The 23087-nt window shown below is 44.2% G+C and overlaps 1 protein-coding gene across 1 annotated transcript in view; it reads left to right on the forward strand.

Annotated features, from left to right (window-relative positions):
• The window catches only part of LOC144798137 (uncharacterized), a 124124-nt gene that overhangs the window by 74720 nt on the left and 26317 nt on the right, over positions 1-23087 (forward strand). The window contains exons 2-3 of the mRNA XM_078668890.1: positions 1675-1735; positions 14233-14360. Of these exons, the coding sequence (XP_078525016.1) occupies positions 1675-1735; positions 14233-14360 (189 nt within the window). The remainder of the gene's footprint in view (positions 1-1674; positions 1736-14232; positions 14361-23087) is intronic.

Here is a 23087-nt window from a genome sequence, read left to right on the forward strand (position 1 = left end):
CCTGTAAGTGTAAATGAGGTATTATGCTTAATTGTCATTATCAGGGTTTGAGTTTCTGAAATAGAGATGAGTACTGCTATTTGAGTGAAAATTCACATGTTAAGTCCCGATTCTAAAAGAAGCTGCAGGTGAGCAAAGGTAAAACATAAGACATGCAATGTTTTAAAACAGGAGAGGAAACAATATAGTGTCACCTACTAAAAACACAGGGAGCGAGAAGAGTTTTTGTAGTGACCTTTGAACTATGTTTTTGTTTGATGACTGAGAAATGATCGGACCTAAATATAGGGGAGCAGATTTACAGTCCCTATGTGCCGCAGTGCATCTAGTTGCATGAGGCACTTGTGGCGTAGCCTGCTGAGTGATATTTACAAGCACAGGTAAAGTCATTCTGCGTGACTTAACCTGTGCTCGTAAGTATCGCCCCTGTTCATGCAACACTTTGCGTGTTAGGGGCAGGACATGGGTGTTGATATGGGTGTTCCCACGCAACACCCATGTCCACTGATGCATTTCCAGATTTACAAGAAATCATAAATCTGGAAATGTGTCAGAATGTCAGAAGGTGCCCCTTCCTGCACAAGAACAATCTCCCCATGACACAGCCATCTTTGCACCACTGTGCAAGGATGCCTGCGCCAGCGCATGGCAGCTGTTTGCGTGCCAGCGCAAGGGGAAGCAGAGAGATGCAACATACTGTTGAAAATAGGTTGCATCCCTGTGCTTTGAAACTAACGCAGTGCAGCACAGCAAAATGACTTGCTTCATCGCGCTGCGTTAGTTTCTTTTAGATCTTCCCCGCGGTTTCTTCCCAACTTACAATGTTAGTTTAAAAGTTTGGGAGGATAAGTAGTGAGCAAATTATAGTGCCTACTTTAAAGTTTTCACTTTCATGAAAAGAGTTGTCATTTGAGATGATCTCAATTTTGTTGACAATCAATTTAGTTTCTTTAAAAAAAAAGTATGGTTGTGATCTCTTTCCCATAGTTGTACAAACATCATGTTTAGAGCTCGCTCCACTACAGGCCTTCAATGTGAAGTGAAAGAGTTACACTTGGTGAAACAATTTACTTCCCCTTCAAGGCAGGAGTGAGATATAGGGCAGCTCACCGTGGAGACTCATAGAACGTGAAACAACACCGAATCAACCCCAGCCCACAAAACCACTCCTGACCCACCCACCAGCCAACAAACCAACCCGACCCACCCCCTCCAGCCGGCAAAACAAAATCTGACTCACCCCCAGCCTATAAAACTACCCCAAACCCACCAGCCTACTAAACTACAACAAAACAACCCCCAGCCCAAAACTACACCCAGCACAAATAAACTCACTGCTTCCTGCAAGGTCTTCTTGCTTCTGTCCGTAGCAGGCAGCAGTTAGTATGCATATTGCCTTAACCACACATATGCGTGCTTAGGGCATATGTGTGGTTAATGCATGTGCTGTAGATCTAGCGGAGTTGGAACACTCATGGTTTAGTCCACAGTGTTCCGACTGTTCCCCGACCATGGCATTTGAATATAGCGGATTCCCTTCAGTAGTTAGCTACTACATTTCAACAAGAAAATGGCTAAGCGGCACAGGGTGTAACATTGTATATCAATATGATGAAATGGTGAAATCTGGATTTAGAGAGAAAGATCAAATGATTCTTTCTGTTTCTCTTGTAGTTCCGTATGCGAGGCCGCCTGAGGGCAGTAATCTGCTGCTGCAGACCAGTCCCTGAGGGAGGTAAGTGGTCGAAAGCAAAACCCCTCATTACCTCATGCCACTAGACATAAATGTACTCTGAGGAGCAGATTTACAAGCCCCTTGACACACCGGTTCATCATTTTTTGTGTTGTACCGGTGGTGCATGATAACGCTCCATATTTACAAGGACAGGAAAAGCCACCCTGTGTGACTTTGCTTGTCCTTGTAAATATGACCCCTTTACACGCAGCACTTTGCATGAAAGGGACTTTCAATGGGTGTTGCTATGGGTGTTCATACGCAGCACCCATGGAACCAGACACATTTTCAGATTCACAAGGAATCATAAATCTGGAAATGAGTGTGAATTCTATGCCTCCCCAGCGGAGGCGGAGGGAGGCGCAACAAGGAGACATTTATTAATTTCTCCTCATTTTCTTTTCCTCTTTCTATGTGTGCTGCATTTTGCAGCACACATAGAAAGAGGAAATCACCTCTAATGATTGTTTATGTACAGGAAGGGTTCCCTTCCGGCACATCAACAATCATTGAAACAATGCAGTTTTTCAACTTCTATGGGTGCTAATGCAGCACACATAGAAGTTGAAAAACGGCATTTCAGATTGTTTTTGTGCAGGAAGGAACCCTTCCTGAACAAAAACAATCTCCCCACGACGCACGGCTCACGGCAGCAGTTTGTACGCCAGCGCAGAGGTAAGCACTGAGATGCGACATATTGTTGTAAATATGTTGCATCCCTGTGCTTTGAAAGTGACTCAATGTGGCTTGCATTAGGCACTGAGGGGCATATTATCAAGGACCAGTGTTGAAATTATTGCCATTTTATCGGCAGGAAACTGCAGATAAAACGGTGATAATGGGCTTTGTAATACGCCCTTATTAATTCCCATAGAAGCCAATGTTAATACCAGAACATGGGCTTCCATGGGAATTAACAAGGACGTATTATCAAGCCCATTATCGCCGTTTTATTGGCAGTTTCCTGACGATAAAACTGCGATAATTTTATCACCGGTCCTTGATAATATGCCCCTGGGTCACTTTCTTGTAAATCTGCCCCAGAGTTTTCCCCTTTCTGTGAGTTCTTTGATTGTTTATAGTTTTAATGAAATGAAGGGATGCATTTCTGTAAAAAGTACATTTTCAGCACAGAACACACTGTCCTTGAAGCTATTATGTAATAATATAGTACGTGAAATGCAGGTGAATCAACCCCTAAATATTCAAGTACATGCGGCTATGGAGGCAGCAGTCACTCAATGTTACAATGTATGGCGCCGGCATTGATCATTTAGTATTTCATTTCTGAGCGTGTTGGGCCACAGTCATTGTGATGGGAGGTACTGGCTGTGTTTCAAATCCTGGCACCACCTCAGCAGAATGGTCATTCAACAACCAAACACAGCACTGACAAATTATTGGATCCTTATGGCATGTGTGTGGTAGGCTTGGAGGCCACTGGATCACCAGGCAAGATGGTCAAAGACGTTTTAAGGCATAGGCAAATTAGGCAATTGCCCAGGGCCCCCACCTTCCAAGAGGCACCATGGGAAAGTGGACTTTCTCACTATTTGATCTTTGACTATTCTGTTTCTCTGTTAAAACTCTCTACCTCATGCCACTACTGACTCTTTTGAGTCATTTTAAGGACTTTTGGGATCCCTGTCAGGACATATTTAATCTGTTATTGTGTGCTCCTGTTATAGTGTGACATATGATTTAGTATTGTTTGGCATCAAGCAGGATTGAAATAGTAGGAAATGGGTAATACATTTCAAATTGATACTGTACAGATGCCCTCAAACTATGTCTTACCTAGGGCCCCCCAAATCCTTATGAGGACAATAAAGATGATCAAGTGTAGTGTGGGCTGTGAAAATGTGCAGCCAAATGCTGCTGGTGGCCGCAGAGCTACGTTAGACAGCAGGTGTCTTTGGAAGTACCTGGCTCACAGAGACCGAGGGACAGTGTATGCTGATGGCAAAAGGAGAAGCCTGGGCTCGCTCACAAATGGAATCTTTGTTCAGTACGGGCACATTTTTAAAGAACTCCTAGGCTGTGGATAGGAGGTACCTAACCACAGAAATATAAAGCAAAATGAACAGTTGTAGGCTGGGCCACCAAAAATGCTGACATTTTAGAACTTTCATAGATGTGGCAAATAGCTTCAGAAGTTATTGTCCAAAACAGTGAGCTGGAGAAAATACATTCCAATGGGGAGCATAGGAGCAGGAACACAACTTGTAAGCCTCACTAACAAAATGCAGTGATTTGCTACATGGGCAAATTAGAAGAGCCTGCCATAGCAGTTCCTTCTAAATCTATATATATTAATCTCTTATATTTGATACAAAAGTCACAAACAGCTGCACCATTCCTGGGTAAAAAAAAAAACTTATCATAAATTCACACGTATAGTCACATAACATGAACAATTGTTCAGCTGTATCTGAAGTCTAACATAGATGAGTTGAATTGACCATGCATGGTCCCCCATCACCCATCCTGACTCAAATATTCACATTTTGCAAACAGAGAAAGGCAGGCAACAACTATACAATTGGGGGAATAGGGAGACCCAAGTTGGAGGGCCTTTTTCACCAGGAGCATTACAGGACTGGCAGTGAAACGTGTAGTTACCGAGTTTCAGGACATTTTTGTATCCATCTTTAAACTGATTAGTTTTCAAGCAAACATGGCTTTTAAACTCTAGTAGATTAATAGGTTATGTTATGTTATGTTAGTTTATATTATGTTATTATATTGTATTTAATGTTATAATTTCAATCAGCAGCAACTTTGGGCATGAAGGGAGGACCATCTGAGGAGCCACTTTCTTCAGTTTGTGCAGACATATGGGACTCTGTAATCGAAATTGACATTCAATCTAGAGATACTTGTGCCCTCAAACTAACCCTAATTTCTGACCAAAGGCTCTCTGTGATTTGCAAATGCCATTGGTGTCCTTTTGGATAGGTTAGAGAGCTCCTGGATATGCTGTCTTGTATGCCGTGGGCTTTAACACAGCATAACATTTGAGGAGTCTCATTATAAAAATGGAGAGTAACAGCTCTAGAATTTATCATGAGAGGCACTTTTATTACGTCTGCATAGTTATGGAAGCTTTGTTGGGAGTGCTAATTCTCTTTACATTTCCCTCCGTAGGCTTCCTCACGTGCAAGGTGTAGTTCAAGCAGCTAGATTTACATAGAAGTAGGATACAGGAAATAACCAAACCTGAGCAAGACAGTCTGCCTTTCTCCCACAGAATGCTCCGAAATAAAATCAAGCACTCTATCACATAAATTCAACACATTCAAGATGAATTTATGATCAGTTATCATGGGGGTCTCAACTGCACTTAGGAAACGCCACACAACTCCAACAGAGCACATCAGACGGAACATGTTTCACAAACTCAACACAGACAAGATATGTAATTTAGCTGGCCAGTATGTGAGTTACAGTAGCCCTACTGATTACGAAACTCACAGAGTTCCACAATATATTAAATAGAACGCCACCCACATATTCAGCATGCCACACACTGCAGGCATGCAGTATGAAGGCTATCACAGTAGCTCCTCCAACAGAAAACATTAGCATACATTGAACACAGATTCAGATACACTATACAACCAAAAGCACCAACGTTACAAACACTACACACACAGCACATACACAGAAGCACATGAACACCTATACTTAGCTATTTGGAGAATGTATGCGCTGTTGGTGAACACATACAGCCTTAACCCTTAACTATCCAGTTCACCCAAAGTATGACCAGCCCACAATACCAATAACACATCTTTACTCCATAAAGCAAAGCAGAGGCTGGTCTGCTTTGTTAACACTTGCATCACGTGGAAAGCCACCAGATTGCGGACAGCACCATAGGACAAAGCCAAAGGCAAAATGTACACCATGCAAATGCTCAAAATATAGTTTAACATGCAGATAAACTATGCTGTCGCTGATTACGGTTTAGGGTTAGACTGGTGGTATTATCCTAGGATGCGGCGCTTCAGGGGACTGTACACCTTAATATGTTTCTAGTCTATCTTGGGAACGGTGCTAAAGGAGAAGAGAACCACACTTACTCTTCTAACATAGGCTAAGCCTAAACAACATTTGAACACTCCTTAGCACACGTTACAGTATTCAGCATGAATTTCACATGTGTATTCCACTCATACATAGGATGTGACATCGATCGAAATAAAAAACAACACCTGCTGAACAAACCTGATTTACAAGGACCTCGCATAATTCTTTTCGCATAACCTATGTATGAGTGGAATACACATGTGAAATTCATGCTGAATACTGTAACGTGTGCTAAGGAGTGTTCATATGCTGTCGCTGATACATTTGAATAAATATGAAATATGAGACAACCTATAGAGCAATGATGCAAAATACCAAACATTTAGCTTCGTATCTCAATTTAGGTTTTGGGTTTAGAAAAGGTTGATATATGAAATGTATGATGGGAAGCTTTTAAGTAGATCCTTGGAGTTGATCCTCAACATTTATTAGAAGTGAGCAAATAATTCCACCATTATTTTGCTATATCATTTGGTCCCCTTTCCACATATATGTTTTCACCTTTTAGGCCTCGCCCCATTTTTTTGGTACCTACTGGTGGTGGGTCAGGTTAAGCGGATATATTTTGTCAAGTGACCTGGTGTTCACTTCTTAGACAGGACCTACTGTCCCCCCACCTGACCTAATCGTTGCTTTCTTCTTAATGAAATACTTGTCATTTGTCAACCTGGATATACAGGGCCCTCGGGGAGCCACACCTACCTGCACATTGTCTAATGCTGCTTTATCTCACTGCTCTTGTTTTCAGCATCTGTTACCCTCTACACTACCTAACTTCTGTTCTGACAATTTTGACTTGACGCTGCAGTTTAAGCAAGTGCTGTTTCTGAAGGCCCAGATAAAGGGCGTTTCCATAGTCCAGTCTGGCCAATGCCAAAGTTGTTACCAATGTTTTTACTGCAGGTGGGGAAATATAAGGTTTCACCTTCTGAATTAGTTTTAGAGTTAAATGTACCTGAGAGGCGACCTTGGTTTGATGTTGGAAGGTGAGACTGTCATCGAAGATGAAGCCTAGATTTTTAGCTTTACGCACTGGGGTGGGAAGAATTCCCATAGCTGGGGGCCACCATTTCTGAGACTAAATGGTGGAGTCTGAGCCCAGCAGAAGCACCTCTGTTTTACTTCCATTAAGCTTTAGGCAATTTGCATCCAGTGATCCATGCAGGTCATACACTGTTTAAAGCTGGCCGCCGTTTCTTCCAGATTGCCTGAGATGGATACTACAATCTGGGTATCATCGGTGTAGGACACTAGCGAGAAGCCAAACTGCCTGATGGCGTCAGCTAGGGGGGTGACATACTGATTGAACAGCTTAGGGATTAAAGATGAGCCCTGCGGTACCCCACAAGGAAGTGAAAACATGTTTTGAACAAGAATCATCAATCTGAACCTACTGTCGCCTATTGTTAAGGTAGGATTTGATTAAGCTTAGTGCTAAGCTTGACACTCCCAACTTCTGAAGCCTTAGAATGAGGATGTCATGGTTCACGGTGACAAAGGCCGCTGAAAGATCCAAAAGGATCAAGGCGGCCTTTGCACCGGAAACCAGCATAGAGCGAAGCTCCTCTGCTGCCATGACCAAGGCCGTCTCCGTTCCATGCCCTTGCCGGAAGCCGTATCGTGAAGAGTCCAGCAGATTTTCTGAGGAAACAAAGGCTGTAAGTTGAAGATTTATTATTTTTTCCAAAACTTTAGCTAGGAACAGAATCCTTGCTATGGGTCGATAATTATTGTGATCGCTGGTGTCTAGGTTTTTCAGCAGGGGGACGATGGAGACCTTCTTCCAAGCCTCTGGGAAAATGCTGGACATAAGGATCTCGTTGAAAATCAGACAGAGTTGCTCGCTGATCTCATCAGCTGCCTGTTGGAATATTTTAGGGGGGCAGGGGTCAGATGGAGCCACTGCTTTCACCAATCTGACTATCTGCGAAACCTGTTGTACATTTGGGGGGATAAAAGCATTCAAGCCATGGCCAGGATGTCGCGTAGGTGAAGAGGGTTGATTCACTTGAGGCTCATTGACTTTTCCACTGAAGAAATCATAGATAGAAAGCACCTTGTCCCTAAAGGAATCTGCGAGTTGATTGCAGACAGTAACATTGCTAGTCAGTGCTAGTGGGGTGGGAAGTGTCACTAATTCCTTTAAAGTTGAGAAAAGTAATTTACTTGAGTTGCCCACCTGCTCAATTTATCAGAGAAACAGCTGCTTTTTTTCTCCAGAATCATCTTTTTATATTCGGTCAGTGACTGTGTATAAACCATTTTTTTGGCTTCCGTATAAGTTTTTCTCCAGTGCCTTTCAGCTTGTCTGCATAGTTGCTTCTGGATGCGCAGTGAGTCACAGACCAAGGTTCTGATTTCTTCAACCATTTGCTAGTAAATGTTTTTTCTGGAGCTAAAATATTTACTGCGGTTGCTAAATTGCTAAAAATATTGGTGGATGTATTTACTTCGGGCATTAGTGTCGGTTTAGAGGCAGCTAATGTTAATTGCAGCTGCTGTGGGCTGATTTCCTTCCAATTTCTCCCTTTAAAAGTCCTAAGAGCAGAATGAGGACGAGTAAGATGATGGGACGAGGTAAGTACCAACCGAATGGCCTTATGATCAGAACATGGGATTGGCAACCTCTCCTGCACTTTCGCAGCCCGGTGGCAGAGGGCTCGCGCGCATTTGCTGAGCGCTGACTATTGATTTTTAATTTAAAACTCTGGTCTTTTGCTGACTACTAGCAAAATAATTTTAGGCTGACTACTAGCAATTTAATTTTATGCTCTGCCTCATTCGTCCTGCTGACGGCAAGTAAGGACATTGTATTTTACCTTCCCCCAGTGGCCCGCTGACTACGAGCCGCCACACCTACCTTCCTAGTTCGCCTGAAGCCAGTCATTCTCGACTGCGGGCGCCATCTTGGGTTGGGTTGTTGGCTTCTTCCACCTTAGCCACTCCCCCCCTAGTCACACGGCTACTTAGGACCTCCCCTCCCTCCTCGCCAGCGATAGCTCGCAGCCCGGTGGCAGAGGGCTCGCGCGCATTTGCTGAGCGCTGACTATTGATTTTTAATTTAAAACTCTGGTCTTTTGCTGACTACTAGCAAAATAATTTTAGGCTGACTACTAGCAGTTTAATTTTATGCTCTGCCTCATTTGTCCTGCTGACGGCAAGTAAGGACATTGTATTTTACCTTCCCCCAGTGGCCCGCTGACTACGAGCCGCCACACCTACCTTCCTAGTTCGCCTGAAGCCAGTCATTCTCGACTGCGGGCGCCATCTTGGGTTGGGTTGTTGGCTTCTTCCACCTTAGCCACTCCCCCCCTAGTCACACGGCTACTTAAACAACCACTATGCGTCAGCGCAGCGGACGAGCGCAGCGGGCGCGACGTAGGCGCGCCGGAGTCGCGCCAGAGTTAAGCCCGTCTGCGCCCGTCCGCGACCGGATGGGACCTGGGGCCACTCCCTCTGCTCCGGGCTCCATTATCTCCAGACTTACTTACTCTCGTTCTGCATTGTATGGTTTACGACCTTCGCCTAATAGGTACTGCTCTCGCTTGCGTGTTCATGATGCCCCGCTATCTTGCCCTGTATGCGCTTTGGCTCTAACATCTCTCCCCGTGGAGTTGTGTATTTCCCCTCCCCCTCCTGCGATTGTAACTTCTTTCCCAGTAAAATCTCACCTGTCCAATCCCTCTCCTGTTGTTAGTTTTATTAGTTTAAATTGCCGCTCATTGCCCAAACACAAGAGGGACATATTTGATCTCCTCACTTCATCTAGTCCGGCGGCCCTGTTTCTAACTGAAACTTGGCTTAAGGACTGCTCTGGTCCGGATATTGCCACCGCCCTCCCTGATGAATACACTTTCGTGGGGCGAAATAGACCTCTCAGGGATGGAGGCGGCATTGCCATCATTTTTAAAAGGATCTACTCCTGTAAGTGGGATGACCTCGATATCCCTAACTGTGAAGCTGGCAGTTTTAAACTGTCATTGTCCCCTAATTTTACATTGTCTGGTGCTCTTTTGTATCGCCCGCCTGGCGCGCCCGGCGCATGGGCAGCTGCCCTTCCGGAACTCATTGCCCCCCTCTTACTAGAATCTAACAATTTCCTGTTGTTAGGTGATATGAATATACACCTTAACGACACTCTATGCCCTATTAACACTCATTTTATACAGGACCTTGCCGCCCTCGACTTAAGTCTTTTAAATTTTGGTCCTACTCACAAAGGCGGTAACTTACTAGACCCAATTTTCACTAACCTAAACACTGTTACTTGCCTTCCGTCCAGACCTATTACTTGGTCAGATCATTTTATTGTAGAGTTCCACATTAAGACTATGGATGCGCCCTGCCCCTCGGGCAGCCCACTCTCTCTCAGAACCTCTAGAAATTGGCAAAGACTTAATTTGGAACATCTTAACAATTCTTTAGAGAAACCCTTACCTTGTCTTGCTAATATCTCTTCGGATGACGCGAGTAATATTAACATGTGGCTTACCTCTGCGCTTGATTCTTGCCTTCCGAAGCGTAAATACACGCAAAAGTATCGGCACCCACCTGCCCCTTGGTTCAATGAAGAACTCAAAATAGAAAAATCCTGTTGCAAAAGATTGGAGCGTATCTGGAGATACCACTATCATTCGACAGATAAAGAAAATTATAAAATAGCATTGCACAAATATCACATTTTATGTAATACTGCCAGGGCTAATTATGTTAACATCACAATACTGAAAGCTCAGAACCGACCTAAAGCTCTCTTTAAGGCAGTTCAGGAACTATCCGGCATGTCATGTGCCCCCAAAGCGCCTTGTCTGGATAGCACTCAATGTAACTCCTTGGCAGACTTCTTTACAGCGAAAATTGATAGCATCTACGCGGCCTTTACAGCTGTACCACCTGTTTCATCTATGTCACCCATTCAGCAATATGATCATTCATGTACACAGGATGATCCGGTACGTTCCTCTCTTCCTTTACTAGATAAATGGGAACGTATTTCTATGCCAGTTTTTCAGAAACTGCTGGCTGAGATCAAATCTGGCTCTCCTTTGGATCCTATGCCCCCCCAGATTCTTTGTACTTTAGCCACCGCCCCTTTGGACTGTATTCTAGCTCTCTTAAATGCCTCTCTTATGGAGGCAATTGTTCCTAACATCTGGAAACATGCAATGTTGGTTCCACTCTTGAAGAAAGCTAACGCGGATGTTTGCAATCCTGCCAACTTTCGGCCCATTTCTTTGCTTCCCTGCCTCTCGAAGGTGTTGGAGAAGCATGTAAATCGTCACCTTACCAGCTATATTGAGTCAGAGAATGTTCTCCACCCTTCCCAATCAGGTTTTCGGGCGGGCTTCTCTACGGAGTCCACCCTTCTGGGAGTCTCGGAGACAGTAAGGCGCCAGGTAGATAGAGGGGAGACAGTGGCACTCATCCTTTTGGATTTGAGTGCCGCTTTTGACACTGTCTCTCATAACATCCTTCTCTCCGCCCTAAGGTCCGTGGGTATCTGCGGCTCCGCCCTTGCCTGGATCTCCAACTTCCTTTCTAATCGCACTTTTCAGGTTTTTTCCTCCTCCTCTGTGTCCACTGTTCACAATTCTCCACATGGGGTTCCCCAAGGTTCTATTCTTAGTCCGCTATTTTTCAACCTTTACGTTAGACCTCTTGCTTTTCTTGCTGAGCAGGCTGGACTTTCTATTTTTTCGTATGCTGACGATACTCAAATTATTTTTTCCCTCTCTTCTGATCAGCACTCCCCCTCCTCTTCTCTTCGTTCTGGACTCACTGACATCGCCAATTGGATGCTGACAAACAAACTAAAGCTAAATGGCGATAAAACAGAGCTTCTTCTGTTTGGGCCGGACTCTGCTCTATGGGGCCCGCAACATTGGCCTCAGCAAATGGGACCACTGCCGACTCCGGCAAATACAGCACGTAATCTCGGGGTCCTCTTTGATAGTCAGCTATCTATGAAACACCATGTGGTCAAAGTCTCAGCCACCTGTACTACCATCATCAGGTGGTTGAGGAAAATCACATGGATGCTTCCCCCAGACACCCAGAAGTCAGTGGTCCAGGCCTTGGTTACATCTCGCCTGGACTACGGTAACGTACTTCTTCTGGGTGCCTGCAAGGAGGTCACCCGGAAGCTCCAAGTGGTTCAGAACATGGCCGTCCGTCTCCTTTGTAATTTGCCTAGATCCTCCTCTGCTTCTTCCTCCCTGCGTAGCCTGCATTGGCTGCGCATTGAGTCCAGATCCAAATTCAAAGCATTATGCTTCATGCACATTATCAAAGCTGGAAAATCCCCTCACTATTTATCCACCTTAGTTCAACAATACTGTCCCTCGCGCACTCTTAGATCGTCCACCCACTGCAGATTTTCTGTACCCCGTTTCAAGCGTGCCAGAGTTGGTGGGCGCTCTTTCTCTTACCTGGCACCCACGCTTTGGAACTCGCTCCCCATCCCTTTGCGGACTGAAACATGTTACCTCAAATTCCGCAAAGGAGTGAAAACCTGGTTGTTTTCTCGATAATCTGTTCCTTACATCTCCGTCTGTCTTTCAGCATTTTGTGGTCCGAAGCGCCGGGAAACCTACGGGTAGCTGTGCGCTCTATAAAATCAGATATAATAATAATAATAATAATAATAATTGAGGATTAGATATGAATATTCCATCTAGGGTGTGTCCATCCTCGTGGGTATGATGCTTGATCAGTTGTTTCATCAAGACACTGGCCATCAGCTCTAGAAGCGAGATTGTATATTGGTCATTTATATTTTCTAAATGGTAGTTGAAGTCGCCTAAGATAGAAAATTCCTGAAAGTCAACACTAGACTCGATGATATGACCTTTTGTCTCTACAAACTTGTTCTTAGCCCCTGGTGGTCTATACAGCAGTATGCCGTTAAATATATAGTTTTCACTGATGGTGATTCCAAATGAAAGCAGTTCACAATCAGGACCGCTTCCTGAAGTAGAGCTTTTCATCGACAAGGTGTCCTTGATAATAATCGCTATTTCCCCTCCCCGCTTATCCTGTCTTTCATTCCTGATTAATAAGTATCCTTGGGGAATGGCTCATGATAGCTCCGGATCAGATGTTCCATCTGCCTACGTCTCCGTGACAAATGCCATATCTATATTGTGAGCTTCCAGCAGCTCGGCGAATTCAATGTTGTGTTTAATTAAAGAGCGTGTATTCAGGAGTAGGCCCTGGAGGGACTTTTGCAAAACTGTTTGCGGGTAAAGGACTTGATGCGAGTTAAAGCTGCATTTTGTTTTGGTGAGAAGGAACTTCATGTCACACAGAGGCACACCTTAGGCTCTTTCAAAGGATCGAGTTGCGGACAATAATCCTTCATCTGGGGGTTAAGACTTACAAGAGTATCTCTTGTATATTTTAAACTTGGGCCCAAGATCAGTAGGGAACGGACGGGGGGGGTGGCCTTGGGCCCGATCTAGGTGCGGATGGGCGCAGACAGGCTTGCCTTTGGCGTGCCAGCGGCGCGCCCTCTGTGCATCCGCTCTGGCATGCTGCTTAAATAGCCGTGAGTCAGGCGTCTCGCGCACACATCAGTTGTTTCCAACCCAGAAGTACTGGTCAGGCATATCCGGTCCCTTAGCCCTCCGCAACAAACGGCACAAGCCACGGCAGAACGGGGGCGGGGAGGGAAGATCACAACAGCTGCCACCCTGATTAGCAAGCAAAAACAAAGTGCCGGTAAGCATGTGGAGTGAGGTACAAAAAACAATTACGATCCCAGCAGGTGGAGTAAAAGTCTAAAATGAACACAAAGTGTCAATCTCAATGCGGTTTTTAAAAATAGCAGCAGGGCAAAATGATAGGTGACAAGACCTACTGCTGGTGTTATCGCGTCCGCGCCGGCATGCTGCTTAAATAGCAGTGAGTCAGGCGTCTCGCGCACAAATCAGCTGTTCCCAACCCACAAGTGCTAGTCAGGTATGTCCGGTCCTTTAGCCCTCCGCAACAAACGGCAAAAGCCACGGCGGAACAGGGCAGGGACGGAAGATCACAACAGCTGTCACCCTGAGTAGCAAGCTAAAACGAAGCGCCTGTAAGTTTTGTGGAATGAGGTACAAAAACCAATTATGATCCTAACAGTTGGAGTAAAAGTCTAAAATGAACACAATGTGTCAATCTCAATGTGGCAAGACCTACCGCGGAATTCCAGATATAATCAATCTGTAAGAAAATAACATGAAACTTAATTTGCACAAGCACCAATGCATCTTGGACAAGTGTCCTTTCTTTAGTATTTCATGCAAATGTTGCTGCTAGTTAAAAATATCTTGTGACACTTTTTTTTAAACTTCTGAAAAATGTCAAGTAACCTCTGTTTGGGCATTATTTGTACATGTGTCTGTTTCTCTGGGTTGTCATTACAGTTCGACTGATGGAATCTATCCGGCGCATGGACATAAACATCCTTATGCTTTTTTTGCATACATCTGCTTCTGCAAATTCAAATGAGAACATCTTGTTATGTTGTAAAATCCTGGAACATCGAAAAAAGGTAACTGTGATTCTCCATTGCTTTACCGGGCATTCTAGGGAATAAGAGGCAATGTGCTTCATTTAAACATGTGGTTGTCTCATGGTATGATATATTATTTATGTGAGAATTTCAGAGTATTATATGATATGGCAGTAGAAGCCTTATCATGGAATACAGTCACAAAAACTGTCTTGGGTCCAGTGAAGCTTGTTTGTATCACCTTTGTTCAACCCTGGGTATCTGGGGCTTCGAGCAGCAAAGCTAGACAAAGGAACTTAGTGTAAATCATTTAAGAGCACCAAACAATGGAATAAGAAAGTCACACAAGAGATACAACAATACTTTATGAAAATAGAACATATTTTTGTACATTTTTAGAATCCATGTTCTTCAAATTTCATTGGAGGTTCCAGAGATATGTATTTTGAAAACAATAAAAAAAAAAATTAAATACAACCACAAAACAGAACTGGTCAACAAAAGTTTGTAATTTTTTTTAATGTTTAAAACAGTTAGTTTGTCAACTTCAGCCTGACTTAAGGTCACTTTGGGCAATGACCTGGCCACCAGACCCTTTTTCAGTTCAGTTCCAGCCTTTAGAAAACAACCACCATATAGAACAATGAAGTGGTTTCTATGCTGGGGATGCAGGCAGAAAAGATGTTCACATATCATCCTGGAGCTGTGCAGTCGACAAGGGTGAGCTGTGGGTGATTCCTTGGTGCATGGGTCAGGTGGGGCAACTTTGGCCACTGCATGTGAGGTCCCATGGCATTCTCTTTGTGACAGTCGAAGGCAAGCAGCGGCTGGGCTACTGTGCTCCCGACACATCAATCACTGCTAATATCCTTGGTAGAGGCTAGTGTCCCTCTAAATGTAAATGTACATGTATTTATATAGCGCAAATCACCGACACGGTATCTAAGCGCTTGCTTAGGGAACCCGTCCTGGTATTCCCCTGTAAGATACCCCGGCAGGGTATCCACAAGGTGAGAGCCAGGCATCCCGCCGCGAGGGGCCGTAGTGGAGATTAAGCAAGCTATTGCCCAGAGTCGCAGAGTGTGACCCCGTGAGTCGAGTAGGCACCTGAGCGAGAATTGTCGAGTCCGTGGAATTTTGAGCCCGAGACCCGCCGAGGCGGGGAATCGAACCCTGGTCCACGGCCGATCTCAGATTCCGGGTCTGCCGCCTCTAACCACTGAGCCACGCTTCTCCTCTAAGGCAAGAAATCCTTTGATAGCAGTCCTGGGTCCAGCAGACTCGAGTGCAACTTTTGGCTACATCGGAGATGTCTCTAGGAGCACCCAACAGCAGTCAGTGGTGATTTCTCTGAAGAGGATACTGCTTTGCCGGTTTCGGCTTTCTCAACTTTGGTATCCATGGTGCTGTTCCAGGGGGCCAACCAACTAACCCTTGGAGTCACTGCTTCAATCTGGCTCTGGGATCAATGTTTTCCCAAGCCGGGAGCCGCAGGCACAGTCCAAATTTTACTAGTCCAAAGTGCAGCAGGTGCAGTCCTTCCAACAGTGAATCCTCTCTTTGTGCTATTCCAAGGGCAGGAGGACAGTCTTTGTTGGGTTATTTTTCCAAATCCAATGTGTACTGAGGTTTAGCATGCCAGGGTTGCCTATTTTATCCTGGGAAAGTGCCTGGGGGGACAACGTGGTCACTATTCAATGGGCTTGTAGGCCCACTCCTTTTTTGCGACAAAGTTCAAGTTATGTGTGGCATTTCGCAATCCCAGTATGCAATATTTTTGCTACTGTCAAGCCCACAGGAAAACAGGTTTGAGGACAGTGTTTTCCTCTCCGTCCCTGCCTCCAACTTGTCTGCAGGAACAAAAGTCATCCTGCTCGGGTGTGTTGTCACCCTTTAAAGGGGGCATTTCCTTTGAGCCTGCCTTTTGGGCTAACACCTCAGTTGGCCTTTCTGGGAGAGGAGGTGACACCTCAGTCTGCGGCAACTGCCTTTGTGCTTAAGCCTTGGAGTTGTTCACATGTCTCCCCAGGTGGGCAGAAAGCTGTCTGTTGGCCCGGGCCTGCACAAAGCCACTGGAATATCTAGGGCACAGAGTGTCAACTTTTTAAAAGCTGCCTAACTTTAACAGTGACATTAATTTCGATTTAGGCATCAAGTTGAATTTGATGTAAGGTAGTCCCATTCAGAAGTTAGCCGGACTAACTTTCCTAATCAAAACGACAACTTTAAGGGTTTTGCTGCTAAGGCTATATAAACTTATATGTCTTGCTTAACAATATACAGCTCCCTGCCATAGGGGTCTATATGGCTTCCTTAGGGGTGAATTACATATATCATTAAGGGAACGGGTGGCTTTGCCATTAATGGCAATGCCATAGTCAAACTAGCATTGTGAACACTACCCTTCTAGTCTGCAGTGGGAGGCTGGTAGCCTTCTTGTCTTTTGTCACACTCTGCACCATATACTAGGGACTCATAAGTAAGTTAGTGCTTGCAAATTGGGGTCATCCAATTCAAGAAATCTTTTATAATGGGTCAGTACACTGGCACTGGGGTCAGGTTAACAGGCCTAAGTGCACTAAGTCGAAAAAACAGCAACTAGTACTCAAATAGGGTCAAGAACTGGGATGGGAACATGCAAAAAGCCCGTTTCCTGACAGTTTAGGGTTGTAGGGTGATGTTTATGGGCCCTAGGGTACTGCAAAGGACTATGTGTTGTGAAGTAGAGTTGTATAAGGTTAGGTTGTCTTGGCTTGCAGTCAAATGCTTTGCTATAGTGTACAGAATAAGTAAGTTAGTGTGGTGTTGCAGTGTTATATCATATTTTTGTGCAGTGTACTATAGTCTTGTGTAGTTTGTCAGTGTCATGCTGTGCTGTAGTGCAGCTATGTGTGTTTTGTGGTGTTATGTTGTAGTATGATGCAGAGATGTATTGTAATGCATTACATCGCTGTGTTGTGTTGCAAGTGCCTGGAATGACAGATTTTCATCTAAAGCATCCATTAAGTATACATATTGATATCGTACTTTATGGATGAGTCATTAGACAAAACAGTATTGTAACCTTTGTTTGAACATTTCAACTCTGTTCGGTCAGAGACTGTGGGAGAAAATGGCAGACACTAACCTCTCACCGAAACATGTCATGGCAAATTCTTTCTTGGAGTGAAGAAAGAACAGTTACACTGCTAGTTTGCTGTAAACATACTTCAGATCTTGGGGTCTACAACCTAGAACCAGAAAGACTGGATCCTGCCAGGTATTCAAGATATCCCTGTATAACAAATGTACATAACCTCATCGAAATGAAGATCATTTAAGCACTCTGGTAAATCCAGAAATGTAACCGGAATCTTGCTTTGAGGGACTTATTGTGAAATACCCTGATCCTGATTACAACAAATCTGTGAATGGAAAGCTCTCATGTCAGCTACTTTTGTCCTTACAATATTATGTTGAGTGTCATCTAAAGGAGCCGTTTGTGAGACGTAAGAATGCATGGCTAGTTTCTACTCTGGATAGGAATAATTGAGAAAAATGTGGCACAAGGAAAAGGTCAATAATTACAGGTCAAAAAAGACTATCATCCCTATTCATGAAAGTAGAAATACCTGCAAACGTGCACATTTACTCTTAGACTTTGTAGTAACTTTACTGCTTTTGGCTATTCACCGTTTTCACATGTAAAGTTACAACACAGTGGAAATGTGCATATCCACGATCCCTGAAACTAGAGGGTGGAGGCAAATTTATAAGTGACTAGTTGCCACTGGTAACCTTTCACACTTATTTCACCAGGGCAGAGTTCTCCCTATGGTGTAGTATTGGGGATTTCTTTAAAATAAGTTAATGAAAATATTTTAATGTATTTTATAGTTTTTTTAAACCTAAAAGAAATTGATAAGCTAATACAAAATTATTTATTTAAATATTTATTTTTTAAAATCAACCAGAAAGTAAAATGTATATTTTTATTTAATCTGAATTAAAAATTACTAATTGTTTGTTGTTAAATGTATTTAAATTATAATAACTGTGTAATTTGTATATATATATATATATATATATATATATATATATATATATATATATATATATATATATATATATATATATATATATATATATATATATATATATATATATACAAATTACACAGTTATTATATATACATACACGTTTCCCACCAGTTCCTCTGAACTCACAACTGGTGCCTCCAATTAGCGGGGGTGTGACCCATTTCATTCAACAACCAAAAAAGCAACTGGAACACTCCTGGGGCTTTCAACATAACTTTATTGGCCACATACGCGTTTCAGCAATCAGCCTTCATCAGTGTGGCAAAAGTAGGTGTTCGACATAGGCAGAACCATGAGAATGTAAGCAATTTAATGTCACAATTGACTATTTTCTATCCAATCGGGAGACAGTAGTTGAGCCAGTAGGCAGATGGTGAACCAACATCTCCGTTTGTTATTTTAAGGACTGTGTGACTTGTATGCCCAATGGAAAATTTGAGATGTCAACAGTGATGTCACTGAGCATGTCACGAGTGGTGTAATATGTGACGTCATCAGCAGTGCATTGCATGGGCACGAGTTAAAGTTAGGTCTACTGACTATTTCTATGGTTTTGTACGAGTGAAATCTCCAACTAACTATAACGTCCCTGAAACCTATGTTTTTTTCAGTGTGGGGTCCAACTAGCCTGCTCAGTACATCCAGTAAGTGCCACAGTGGAGCTTGCCTCTGATTGGCTGCCAACACTTGTAACCAGGAAGTGTTGACAGCCATCTTTTCACTTGATATGAGGAGAAAGAAAAACGATTAAAAAAGAAGAAAAGGTGGCAGGGTAAAAGCACCCTGACCGCATAGGCCTGATCAGAGGGTCCCACAGGGCCAAAAGAGCATTTTTGGGGTGGGTTGTATTTTCACACCCAACGTGACTCCGGACGAAAATATTTAAAAAATGAGGCACGGAGCCTTATGTATGTGGCGCTCCAGAAGGTGGCAGACCAAAGGGTCCATTAAGGGAACCATTGACTCACATGCATGCCACAGGATTAGGATATAAGAGCATGACCAAGGAGATGAGCGCGGTGGGGATTCCCAGTTTGATAAGAGCTTCTTTCAAGAAGGGCCACTCCAAGGGGTCAAACGTCTTCTCAGCATCCAATAGGGTAACTAAAGCAGGTGTTTGGCAGGAGATTCTGTTGACCACTGCAAAGAGATGTGGGTGACATGTTGTTTGAAAGCTTTATAGAAAGCTCTCATAAGGCCATCAAGGCCAGGGCCATTGGACCTGTCTAAAGAGTCGATCACCTGGGTGACCTCCTCGCAAAAAATCATCTTGCTAAAAAATTGTCATTGGCCATCAGTGGGCCAGACCGATGGCGATCTCCACCAAGTATGATGGGATCTCTGGTGCATTGTCAGGAGTGCAGGATGTACAAAGGAGTTCATAATAGCATTGGGACTCTGCCAGAACATCTTCGCCAGCAAAAACAGAGGACTCAGAGACGGTGCGCAATTCATCGACATAAGTACCTAGGCGATTATGGTGGATTATCCGCACAAAAGTGCGGTCGGGTGCGCCCCCTCACCATAGCACGGAGCCCTAGTGTGTTTCCCTAGATATGCGATTTCCCTATCAGCCAGATCGCGAAATTCAGTCTACAATACTAAACGTCAATGGAGTTGGAGGCCGCCGCCTTAGGAGGCACTTAAGTCTATACCTTGGAGGTTTAAAAGCATTGCGATTGGGAGTGGATATCTCATAGGATACAAAGTTGGCATCTGCATGTCCCATATGGGCATAAAACTCCTGAAAGAATTGTGGATACTCAGTGTTCGGGGCGTATATGTTGACTAATAGTACTCGTTTGTCAGTGAGGCTGCCTTGTAGGATTAAATAGCATCCATTTGGGTCCGAGTGACATTTATGGAGGGAATAGGGGCTGCTTTTATGCATGAGGGGGCAGAATCCACAGGAATAGGAGCCATGAGAGGAGAAATAGCGGGGTGGGGGCTCCAAGTAGTCGCATATGATTGGGCGCCATTGGGTAGGATATGTGTTTCCTGAAGGAAGGCTATGTCGCGACAGATATGAGAGGACTTGTTTGCCTTTACGTGGATTATTGATGCCACATATCTTTCATGTAAGGGAAGTAATGTCTATCACCTCTACAGGCCCTTTCTGAGATGGCATAGAGTAAACAGGTGTGAAAAGAACAGCGCCATGTCATAAGCTGGCATATAGTGTACCTGTTGTGCAAAGGGTAACAAACAAATACAAAACTGAAGAGAAAGCAGAAAGGGCCCACACCTATCCCCCCCCACTCCCACTATATAGGAAAACATCCAATAAAGCCCCAAAAAGGAGAAACAAAGAACTAAACAATCCCAATGAGGCTACTGCAGTGTTCTCCATGGGGGAGAGTTGACGTGTTTGCTTGGTGTGGCCCGTTCCTAGAGGAATAGCTGAAGCAGAAAGGAAGAATCAACCACATATAAACAGCATTTGTATGGAAAAAGTAATAAGAAGGCAATGATTAGCAAAGCATACTGTCTGGGGCAGTCCACATGTGTTATGCAGAAGTAGTCCCTATTTTGAGGGAGAATCCAAATACTGCAGGCCATATCAGCTCTAAGGGGACTAAGGAGCAGGAGTCGGTGATCCAGTAATTTGTAGTGTGTTCTGTCTAGAAGAGGAGGACTTGAAAGCAAAGTGTTTGCAAAAGTCGTTTGCCTCTGCTGGGTTGTCAAGGAGCGAGGCCTCCCATTGACCTCAACTCATAGACAGGCAGGGTAGAGCATATCATATTTAAAGCCCAACTTGCGGAGAGAGTTCTTAACATCGCTGAATTTCCACCAGTTTCAAAACCTTCAAGGTGGGGAGTCATACCCTGGGTAAGGTCCCAGCTTTCTCTTACCTGCTGGTGCTATTTGATGCTAATATGAGTTTTAAACCCCTAGTTGAGGGTAAGACTTGTGATTTGGTCAAGACCACGGGGACTGTAGCTAGTGTTGCACAGAGGTTGGCCTCATGGTGACTGGACCCTCTAGTTAAGTATTTTAAGTCCAAGTGCATCTCCAAGGAGCTATATGACAGTGATGTATGGGGTTACATGACGGTCGATAAAATTGAACTCACAGAAAATACATTTTAAAGTGTATTCTGCGGGTCCACAAAGTACCCCAGCTTTTTTTGTTCGTCAGGAACTTTGGGGCATATTATCAAGGGGGTTTATCTCCGCTTTTTTGGCTTTAAAAGCCAAGAAAGCGGAGATAAAATTATCTCCCTATTACCTAGCTGTCGCTAACACCAGTTAGCGACAGCTAGTAGGAGATAGCGACCATCTTGGGCCCCACTTTGCATGTCAGTGATATTTATCACTAATGACATGCAAAGTGGGCGTGCCAAGATGTTAGCGACTGGAAACAGTCGCTAACATCGCTATCTCCTATTACCAACTTTTGGAGATATTCGCGCTTTACGCGAATATCTCCAAAAGCTAACACCTGCCCCTGAGCAGTTCTTAGCCATGTTATCCAATGGGAGGTGGATAACATGGCTAAGAGCATTAGCTCGGTAATGCATGAATATCGCTGACTTTTCAGCGATATTCATGCATTGCGGACGTTTTTTATCGCATTTGCGATAAACCTTGGTAATACCAAGGTTTATCTGCGGTAAAAATCGCCGCAGCTTAGCGGTAACATTTTCTCTCTAACCAAGCAATAGCGATAATTATCGCTAGTGCTTGGTAATATGCCCCTTTGTTTTAGATACATTGGTGACCTTGTTGCTCTCAGACCCTTGCTGTGCTGGATCAAGATATAGACTGGGGAGGGTTGCAAAATAAATAGACTGATTTTGTCTGATTGTCTGACCCTTGACAACATGCATCAAATCCTCCCTTGGATTGCTTATATGAAGGCAGCTTTTACCAGCATGGGTTGGGTGAACATATACTGCAGTTATTAGTCCCCGTACCCCCTGGAACTCAAAAGAGGGAGAGACTTGTTTCTCAAAAGTCCCTTATTACAACATGAACACATAGAGCTTGTGAAACCCATTGTATAGGGGCATTTATTTTTAAAAACTGTTCAGGGTATGGAGCTTTCCTTTCACTCCTATCTAATGAAAGGGATAGATTTCTGTTGGTACGATTCAAGGTTAATGTTAGACCTGTCAGGCCTAGGGTGGTCTTCCCTATTTTTTTCGCCTTGACCTCATTTTTCCCACCTACTTTTTGTTGGCCTTAGGTCTCTGGGCACCTTCCCATTGTTTCCCAATGTTAAGGTGCAGATGCTCTCTTCCCCTAAGATGGCTGCCACTGACCCCTGCTACTGCAGCGTGGTCTTTTTAGGCGCACTCTAGTAGCCAGGAGCTGACTGAAACCCTTAAACTATGTAGCAATGCCAGCCTTCCAGCCTGCCCATAGCTAGAATGAGGGAAGCTCCTGGAACCTTCTAGAACAGGGGAGGTGACACCAACTGCCACTGCCAACTGCCAACTGTCGCTATATAAGGAAAGGGAGGGAAACTTTCCAGTCAGAGCAGAGTAGAGAGTTGGGGCATCACTGACCTGGGGGACCCACGCAGGAGATTTAGCACTGGGAGTGACAGGGCTTAGGTGCTGCCTTCCAAGTAGAGTGAGGAACCCTGAACTAGCCCACTGATCTGGCCCGCGGGAGGGGAACCCAGGGACCACCTGAAGTGACCTGCTGTCAAGCCTTCAACTCTAACCCCCCCTCAAGAAACC

The sequence above is a fragment of the Lissotriton helveticus genome, chromosome 12 (genome assembly GCF_964261635.1).
Source record: "Lissotriton helveticus chromosome 12, aLisHel1.1, whole genome shotgun sequence".
NCBI classification, from domain to species: domain Eukaryota; kingdom Metazoa; phylum Chordata; class Amphibia; order Caudata; family Salamandridae; genus Lissotriton; species Lissotriton helveticus.